Source organism: Nycticebus coucang, chromosome 4 (genome assembly GCF_027406575.1).
Source record: "Nycticebus coucang isolate mNycCou1 chromosome 4, mNycCou1.pri, whole genome shotgun sequence".
In the NCBI taxonomy this organism is placed as follows: Eukaryota; Metazoa; Chordata; class Mammalia; order Primates; family Lorisidae; genus Nycticebus; species Nycticebus coucang.
The window spans coordinates 73,796,680-73,806,970 of NC_069783.1; the positions used below are offsets into that span (position 1 = coordinate 73,796,680).

A 10,291-nucleotide genomic window follows, 5' to 3' on the forward strand; every position below is an offset into this window, starting at 1 on the left:
CACAGAGATGTATATTCCTCGGGATCATTAAGTTGAGACATCTAGCTAGAAGAGTCTAAGAAATGTGGGATTTAATGAAAACGTGGGTGGTGCTACACTAGCAAATACCTGTTTGTAGCCTCCACCCCAGATTCCCAGTAAATGCATCATAGAACTTTGGTACCATCCTTTCTTATTCTCAGAGAAGCAAATGCAAATCTCTGGGAGGAAAGAGTCATGTTCTGGGTACTCAGTGCCTGGCCAGCCCCTCTGTATACACTGAGTCTGGTGCTCACGGGCTCTAGTGCTGCCATCACGTTGACTGTCATGAACTCAGGGACCAAAAGCTTCCAGCTGTGGCCGCCAGACAAGGGCAGCTTCTCACTAGATCATATTGGAGAATGTCAAAGCTTTAAAGAGAAATTCATGAAGTGTCTCCATGACAGTAATTTTGAAAATGCTTTGTACAGAAATCAATAAAAAGAATATTTAGGATGTGGAATGAACAGGGAACTGATGGCTCAAGAAGCACTGGAAAAACTAGCATTTGGAGACTTGACAGGTGGAAAATCAGAGGCAAAAAATGAATTTTGATGAGAAGACCCTTGGGTTCTGTTCATCAGTCACTCGGGTTGGAGGCCACTGCCTCTTACATGCCTGAAGGCCTACCTGGCTGTGCCCCAGAATGGGCTTTCAGGGTGCCTTGAAGTACTCCACTCAAAGTCCAGATGGACATTCCTCCTCTGTGGATACATCTTATAATTAATAGGCAAGTGGCTTATCTTATAAAGTTCCCAGTTTATTTTCAAAAATTATTTTTCTTTTAGAACCTCATTTTCCCAGATGGGAGAGGTTTTATCATCAAACCCACACGTGGGACAATTTCCCAGGGAGGCCATGACAGAGGTGAGAATGAAGAGCGAGATCTGTCAGTCCCCGAGTACTGGGCCTCTGTGCACCGCGGTGGTTTTGTCTGCAGCACTCTGAATAGCTTTTCAATACCAAACTTCAGTCTGCTCTGTCAACAGAGATCCAGAAAATAACTATTTCCTAACAAGATAGATTTCTTCTTCATACTCAGAAAAAGAAGTGAGAAATCATTTGGCTTTGGACGTATTTGACTTCTTTTTTTTTATTTATTTTTTCATTTTTTTTTATTGTTGGGGATTCATTGAGGGTACAATAAGCCAGGTTATACTGATTGCAATTGTTAGGCAAAGTCTCTCTTGCAATCATGTCTTGCCCCCATGAAGTGTGACACACACCAAGGCCCCACCCCCCTCCCTCCGTCCCTCTTTCTGCTTTTCCTCCTCCCCATAACCTTAATTGTCATTAATTGTCCTCATATCAAAATTGAGTACATAGGATTCATGCTTCTCCATTCTTGTGATGCTTTACTAAGAATAATGTCTTCCACTTCCATCCAGGTTAATACGAAGGATGTAAAGTCTCCATTTTTTTTAATAGCTGAATAGTATTCCATGGTATACGTATACCACAGCTTGTTAATCCATTCCTGGGTTGGTGGGCATTTAGGCTGTTTCCACGTTTTGGCGATTGTAAATTGAGCTGCAATAAACAGTCTAGTACAAGTGTCTTTATGATAAAAGGATTTTCTTCCTTCGGGGTAGATGCCCAGTAATGGGATTGCAGGATCAAATGGGAGGTCTAGCTTGAGTGCTTTGAGGTTTCTCCATACTTCCTTCCAGAAAGGTTGTATTAGTTTGCAGTCCCACCAGCAGTGTAAAAGTGTTCCCTTCTCTCCACATCCATGCCAGCATCTGCAGTTTTGAGATTTTGTGATGTGGGCCATTCTCACTGGGGTTAGATGATATCTCAGGGTTGTTTTGATTTGCATTTCTCTAATATATAGAGATGATGAAAATTTTTCATGTGTTTGTTAGCCATTCGTCTGTCATCTTTACAGAAGGTTCTATTCATGTCTCTTGCCCATTGATATATGGGACTGTTTGCTTTTTTCATGTGGATTAATTTGAGTTCTCTATAGATCCTAGTTATCAAACTTTTGTCTGATTGAAAATATGCAAATATCCTTTCCCATTGTGTAGGTTGTCTCTTTGCTTTGGTTGTTGTCTCCTTAGCTGTACAGAAGCTTTTCAGTTTAATGAAGTCCCATTTGTTTATTTTTGTTGTTGTTGCAATTGCCGTGGCAGTTTACTTCATGAAGTCTTTCCCCAGGCCAATATCTTCCAGTGTTTTTCCTATGCTTTCTTTGAGGATTGTTATTGTTTCATGCCTTAAATTTAAGTCCTTTATCCATCTTGAATCAATTTTTGTGAGTGGGGAAAGGTGTGGGTCCAGTTTCAGTCTTTTACATGTAGACATCCAGTTCTCCCAACACCATTTATTGAATAGGGAGTCTTTCCCCCAAGGTATGTTCTTGTTTTATCAAAGATTAGGTGGTTGTAAGATGTTAGTTTCATTTCTTGGTTTTCAATTTGATTCCAAGTGTCTATGTCTCTGTTTTTGTGCCAGTACCATGCTGTCTTGACCACTATGGCTTTGTAGTACAGACTAAAATCTGGTATGCTGATGCCCCCAGCTTTATTTTTATTACTAAGAACTGCTTTAGCTATACGGGTTTTTTTCTGGTTCCATAAAAAACGCCGAATCATTATTTCCAAATCTTGAAAGTACGATGTTGGTATTTTGATAGAATGGCATTGAATAGGTATATTGCTTTGGGAAGTATAGACATTTTAACAATGTTGATTCTTCCCATCCATGAGCATGGTATGTTCTTCCATTTGTTAATGTCCTCTGCTATTTCCTTTCTGAGGATTTCATAATTTTCTTTATAGAGGTCCTTCACCGTCTTCATTAGGTATATTCCTAGGTATTTCATTTTCTTTGAAACTATAGTGAAGGGAGTTGTGTCCTTAATTAGCTTCTCATCTTGACTGTTATTGGTGTATACAAAGTCTACTCACTTGTGGACATTGATTTTATATCCTGAAACATTACTGTATTTTTTGATGACTTCTAGGAGTCTTGTGGTTGAGTCTTTGGGGTTCTCTAAGTATAAGATCATGTCATCAGCAAAGAGGGAGAGTTTGACCTCCTCTGCTCCCATTTGGATTCCCTTTATTTCCTTGTCTTGCCTAATTATATTGGCTAGAACTTCCAGCACTATGTTGAATAGTAAAGGTGACAGAGGACAACCTTGTCTGGTTCCAGTTCTAAGAGGAAAAGCTTTCAGTTTTACTCCATTCAGTAAAACATTAGCTGTGGGTTTGTCATAGATAGCTTCAATCAGTTTTAGAAATGTGCCACCTATGCCTATACTCTTCAGTGTTCTAATTAGAAAAGGATGCTGGATTTTATCAAATGCTTTTTCTGCATCTATTGAGAGGATCATGTGATCTTTATTTTTGCCTCTGTTACTATGGTGGATAACGTTTATGGACTTGCGTATGTTAAACCAGACTCGCATCCCTGGGATGAAGCCTACTTGATCATGATATGTGACTTTTTGATGATAAGCTGTAATCTATTGGCTAGGATTTTATTGAGAATTTTTGCATCTATATTCATGAGTGAGATTGGTCTGAAATTCTCCTTTTTGGTTTGGTGTTTTCCTGGTTTTGGTATCAGGGTAATGTTTGCTTCATAGAATGTGTTGGGGAAGATTCCTTCTTCCTCAATTTTTTGGAATAATTTCTGCAGTACAGGAATAAGCTCTTCCTTGAAGGTTTGATAGAATTCTAGTGTGAAGCCATCTGGACCAGGGCATTTTTTGGTTGGAAGATTTTTTATTGTTTCTTTGATCTCAGTGCTTGAAATTGGTCTGTTCAGGAGCTCTATTTCTTCCTGGCTGAGTCTAGGGAGAGGGTGTGATTCCAAATATTGATCCATTTCCTTCACATTGTCAAATTTCTGGGCATAGAGTTACTGTTAGTATTCCGAGATGATCTCTTGTATCTCTGTGGGATCAGTTGTTATTTCCCCTGTATCATTTCTGACTGAGGTTACTAGAGATTTTACTTTTTTATTTCTCATTAGTCTGGCCAATGTTTTATCTATTTTATTTATTTTTTCAAAAAACCAACTCCTTGATTCATTAATTTTCTGAATGATTCTTTTGTTTTCAATTTCATTGATCTCTGATTTGATTTTGGATATTTCTTTTCTTCTACTGAGTTTAGGCTTAGATTGTTCTCCTTTTTCTAATTCCATAAGATCTCTTGTGAGATTGTTGATGTGCTTGCTCTCTGTCTGTTTTTCGAATGTAGGCATCTAAAGCGATAAATTTTCCTCTCAAAACTGCTTTTGCAGTATCCCACAGGTTTTGGTAGCTTGTGTCTTCATTGTTGTTATGCTCGAGGAAGTTGATGATTTCCTGTTTTATGTCTTCCTGCACCCATCTGTTATTCAACAGAAGATTGTTTAATTTCCATGCCTTTGTGTGGGGTCGAGTGTTTTTGTTAGAGTTGAGTTCCACCTTTAGTGCCTTATGGTCTGAGAAGATACAAGGTAAAATTTCAATTCTTTTGATTCTGTTGATATTTGTTTTGTGTCCCAGGATATGATCAGTTTTGGGGAATGTTCCATGGGGTGATGAGAAGAATGTATATTCTTTATCTTTGGGGTGGAGTGTTCTATATGCATCTATCAAGCACAGTTGTTCTAGGGTCTCATTTAAATCTCTTATATCTGTGTTTAATTTCTGTTTAGAGGATCTGTCCAGCTCTGTAAGAGGTGTGTTAAAGTCCCCTGTTATTATGGTATTATCAGATAACATATTGCTCAGACTGAGGAAGGTCTGTTTCAAGAATCTGGGAGCATTTAAATTGGGTGCATAAATATTTAGAATTGAAACATCTTCTTGTTGTATTTTTCCCTTGACCAATATAAAGTGACCATCTTTGTCTTTTTTGACTTTAGTTGCTTTAAATCCACATGTATCTGAAAATAAGATTGCGACTCCTCTTTTCTTCTGAATTCCATTTGCCTGAAAAATTGTCTTCCAACCCTTGACTCAGAGTTTTAATTTGTCTTTTGAAGCCAGGTGTGTTTCTTGCAGACAGCATATGGATGGCTTTTGTTTTTTAAATCAGTCAGCCAATGTATGTCTCTTCAGTGGGGAATTCAAGCCATTAACATTTATTGAGATAATTGATAAGTATGGTAGTATTCTATTCGTCTTATTTTGTGAGAGTCCATTGCTTAGTTTTATCTTTTGCATCAGTGTGGAGGTTAGGTTCTGTCCTTTGATTTCTGAGTTCTTACTTTGCTTCTGATCCATTGTGATGGTCAGTGTGTAGAACAGGTTGAAGTATTTCCTGTAGAGCTGGTCTTGTTGTGGCGAATTTCCTCAATGTTTGTATATCCATAAATGATTTGATTTCTCCATCAGTTTTGAAGCTTAGCTTAGCTTAGCAGGGTACAGAATTCTGGGCTGGAAGTTGTTCTGTTTAAGTAGATTAAAGGTAGATGACCATTGTCTTCTTGGTTGGAAAGTTTCATTAGAGAGGTCTGCGGTCACTCTGATGGATTTGCCCCTGTAGGTCAACTGGCACTTACTCCTGGCAGCTTGCAGAATCTTTTCTTTTGTCTTGACTTTGGACAGGTTCATCACAATGTGTCTTGGAGAAGCTCGGTTAGAGTTGAGGCGACGTGGGGTCCGATAGCCCTCTGAAAGCAGTGTGTCAGAATCTTTGGTGATATTTGGGAAATTTTCTTTTATAATATTCTCTAGTATGGCTTCCATTCCTCTGGGGCATTCTTCTTCCCCTTCTGGGATTCCTATAACTCGTATGTTGGAACGCTTCATAAAGTCCCATAATTCTGACAGTGAATGTTCTGCTTTCTCTCTCTTCTTTTCTGCCTCTTTTACTATCTGAGTTATCTCAAGAACTTTGTCTTCTACCTCTGAAATTCTTTCTTCTGCATGGTCTTACCTGTTGCTGATACTTTCCATTGCATCTTTAAGTTCCCTAATTGACTGTTTCAGTTCCTTCAGCTCTGCTATATCCTTTCTATATTCTTCATATCGTTCATCGCTTATTTGATTCTGTTTTTTGATTTCCTTTTGGTTATTTTCCACTTTATTAGCAGTTTCCTTTATTGTTTCCATCTTTTCTTTCAATGTTTTCATCATGTGTATTCTAAATTCCCTTTCTGTCATTCCTAACATTTCTTTATAGGTGGAATCATCTGCAGTAGCTACCTCATGGTCCCTTGGCGGGGTTGTTCTGGACTGGTTCTTCATGTTGCCTAGAGTTTTCTTCTGATTCTTCCTCATGAGTGATTTCTTTTATTTGTTTCCTTGCCCTAATTTTCCTTTCACTTCCTCTTGTCTTTAAGTTCTCATGCCTGTGGACTCAGGTTTCGATGGGTTCTTTTGGTACAGGACCAGAAGCATTAGACGGTTGAAGAGCAAGAAAGGGATGAAAGAAATGAGGAACGACTGAAAAGAAAAAATAAATAGAGAAAGTAGAGGGGGTAGGTACAAGGAATATTGACAAAAAGAAGAGAGGCACAGATAGAGGGAGACAGAACAATATAGGTGTACAGTAGGGTACTTTGACACAACCTTAAAATAACTCCACCTTTTAGGGGTGCCCAGTTGGGTGGTTCCCTTGAGGTCAGCAGGTCTTTGCTAACCTGGTCAGACACAGTACCCCACCTCCACCAAGTGGAGAGGAAAGGCAAAAATGCTATAAATCAAACCAAAACAAGCAAACAGAAAACTTTACGGGATAAAATTGGGTGAAAAACCAAATAATAGCTGTAGAAACACTAACAAAAATGAAGTTCTAGTTATTGAAAAAGGCAGCAATGGGAAATTATAATTACAGTAGAAAAATTGAGAAAGAAAAAAAATCTGTACGGAAAAGGTTGAAATTAAAAAACAGAACAACATCAACAACACCCAAATAAACAGAAAAACAACCAAACCAAAAAAAAAAAAAAAAAAAAACAGAAAAAAAAACACAACCAAAACCAAAGCAGTATGTATATATTGTTGAATATTGTCTGGGCAACACATGGTTTTCTGGGATATGAGCATTAATCACAGTGCTGATATGACTGGAGGCTGCAGATTTCTCCAACCCCAGCAGGTAGGTAAATCTCTCTTCAGCCCTCTTAAAGGGCACTTTGAACTTGTAATCTTGATGAGTAGAAGCTTTCCCAGGAAAGTGCTTGTCACTGGAATCACTGCTGAAGTGGCTATCCACTTACCCAGTGTGCCAAAACTGGTCTCACTCTGCCCCTGAGGGTTAGGGCTGTAAGGCGGCTCAGTCCCCGCCCTTAGGCTACTCAGTCGCTGGGTTACCGCTCCTGCCCGAATCTTGCTCTGCAACCCTAAGGGCAGAGCTTGCCAGGGCAGATCACTCAATGGCTCCCTGTGGCCCACAGCCAAACACTATTAGCTTCATCTGGCTCAGCGGCTCAGACTGGAGCCCTAGACAACGGCCAAAGTCCTCTGCACTCCCGCTCAGGCTCTCCCCAAGGCAGTTCAACTGAGTGCCAAGTCCAAAAACACCAAAACATTTCACAGGTAAGGCCTTTCCCGTTTGCAGTCCCTCTGCTACTGAACCTACTTACAGTTGCTGGCGGGTTTAGACCTATGAACACACGCGACCACTTGCCGGTTTTCCACTGTTTTAGTCCTCCTCTTGGGGTCCAGAAGTCTCTCGCTGACTCCCTGTATCCTCATAAGGATGATTATAGGCAGATCCCACCAGCCAGAGATGCCTGGAGTCTATCTCCCCAGACTCACGGTGCCCAGATGCAAGGAAGCTGTTACTCGGCTGCCATCTTGCTCTCTCCTCTGTATTTGACTTCTTGACTTTTTTTCTGGTTGTGTCTGAACACCAAGTATCTTTATACTCAAAGCGTCATTTCCTGATTTGTATCAGACTGTATTTAGTAAAGCTAGATAGGCTGCGGGTAAAAGAAATAATCATGTCCTGAGGTAGGGACAGCCATAGCCCGGGAGAGTTCCTCCCACAAACTCGAATTTCAGGGACAGGTCCAGAGGCTGTGAGGCCAAGATCTTCCTTAGGAGAGTCTTGTTTAGCCTTTATCCCTATTGGGAATGCAAGTTGGCTTTCTGAGACCTTTAAGGAATAAGTAGGATGGGGATAGAGGGAGTAGGATTACAGGAATTCTAAAAAAGACTTTTGAATTCAAATTGTGTTGTCTACAAAAGGGGGATGTTTGCTAGGTAGCTTTTAGCCATTCACCCTTCTCTGAGCAAGTACTGTCCTATGGTCTTCCCGTGGGAGTCCTGCAAACAGATGTTAGCTCCACTGGATGAGGACTTGGCTCAGAGTCCCACCATTGCCCTCAATGCTCAGGTGATGAGGGGGCCCCTGTAACCATTTATTGGTAGATGATTTCAAACATAGTCTAGACCGGTGCTATCCAGTAAAACTTTCTATAATGATGAAAAATTTCTCTATCTACCACCAAAAGTTTTGTCTTATATATTTACATATATTAGAAAAATATATAATATATTTACATATTTTCTTATATATTTACATGTAAATATATAAGAAAAAAAAATAAGAAAAAAAAATACCACACTACAACCTTAATGTGGGTTTTAGTGTGGTATAATGCATGTTTTAAAAATTAAAACCACTTTTCTTAGACTCTTCCAGATCTTCATAGCCTAACCACCCTCTGTCCAGTTGGCTGTGGGGTCAGTGGACTGATTAGGCCCCAGGCGATAGCCTCCAGCACTTCCCTGCACCTCTGTTTATAGCTCATATCATGAATCATTTGACTGCCCTACGTGTGACCCACTCCTTGCCCAGTCCCTGCTGTCCCTTACTTCCCAACAAAGTCCTATCTTTAAGTTCACTGACAGGAGTCTTGAGAAAGTTGTATTTCACAATGTGTAAAACAGAAGCATCAAAAGGAAGTCTCTGCGGATGAAGCCATTTGCCCTGAGGGGCATTAGGTTATTTACCAGACTCTTCTGGTCCTGTTCTTGGCCTTGTTAAGCAGAAATGATAGTTAGGATAATAGCAATAATATGACTAGAAACCCCAAGTTGCACACAGATATCAAACGTCTGACAATGTCCAAGAACAAATTCAGAGGGCAGAAGTCAAGGAATGTATTTCACAAGGCCAGTCTAAAAAACTTTAAGGCTAAAAACAAAGCAAAACCAGTTACCACTAATCTTAAGAAGATAAATATTATGAATGATGAAAAAGTTAACAGAGTGAATAAAGCTTTTGTAAATAGACAAAAGGAACTTGCACACTTCTCAAAAGGCCTTTCTCTTGAACCTATGCAGAAAGAATTGATTCTTCAGTGGCATCATGAAAGTGAACCAGTTAATTTTGCTGAAGCTACAAGATTAATGGCTCAGTTGTAATACAGTGTGATGCATCTAATTCCCCCCAAAGACCAATAAATTAAACATTTTACACGATTTTATTTTAAAAATTCTTGTTAATGAACAGGCATTGGCACATTTAAAAATAAACTAAATAAACAGATCTTTCCTGTAATCTAGGAAAGTCGAATGTCAGAAGTCGACAAAATGTGATAAACTTAGAGTGCTAGAACAGAAGGCACTTCACAAACTCTGCTCACTGGGACAGTCATATATCTTCATTTACATCCTTCACTTTATAAGTGGCTGTCAATGTCTGTGTGGACTGAAGGACATACAGGAATAGAATTCCATGGCAGGAAAAATATAAGACAAACAAGTGATGAGCCCTTGGCTAACTTATCTTATTTTTGCCGACCTATACTTTCCTCTCATAAGAGAAAACAAACAAACAACAAAAAACAGAAGAATTCAGAACTGGAAGAAAAGTTGAAATCCCAGAATGTAATTACTTGGAGGGATGTGGATATTAAATCACTCTTCCTGTAATAAAGAAAAATTATGAATAGAAACATCATGCCTGCCTGCCCTCCTGCTAGAAGTATATGAAGAGATATTAATAATACATGTAAAACTACTTTGAAAAGTTAGAAATGCTATAGAAGGTGCATCATCATAGCTATCAAATCCTTGCTTACCCCTTGGAAAGACCAACAATAAATGTCACTATTTTTATTCATCCCTTTTTGCTTTTTAGATTCTCTTCATTCTTTCTTCTGGGCCAGGTAAAGAGTAGCTGGTCAAAATATCCCTTGGATTGAAAGAGCTTCCTTCTCCTGGCATCCCTGTTGTCATTTTTGTCTGCATCATCTTCAGAAATAGACGGCTTTCCAGCTGGTTTGGAGAAACCATTCCAAAATTACTTGATAAAACAAAACAAAACAAAACAAAACAAAACAAAACAAAACAAAACAAAAGGCTCTGAAAACC

General features: G+C 39.2%; 1 protein-coding gene and 1 pseudogene across 1 annotated transcript; both read left to right on the forward strand.

Annotated features, from left to right (window-relative positions):
• The first annotated feature begins 216 nt into the window (after positions 1-216).
• LOC128584331 (cytochrome c oxidase assembly protein COX19-like) lies at positions 217-573 on the forward strand (annotated as a pseudogene).
• Positions 574-9,037: 8,464 nt separating this feature from the next.
• On the forward strand, positions 9,038-9,340 carry LOC128584707 (ribosomal biogenesis factor-like). Its single transcript, XM_053589829.1, has one exon. It carries the CDS (start codon positions 9,038-9,040, stop codon positions 9,338-9,340), a length of 303 nt encoding a protein of 100 aa, XP_053445804.1.
• The last annotated feature ends 951 nt before the right edge of the window (positions 9,341-10,291 follow it).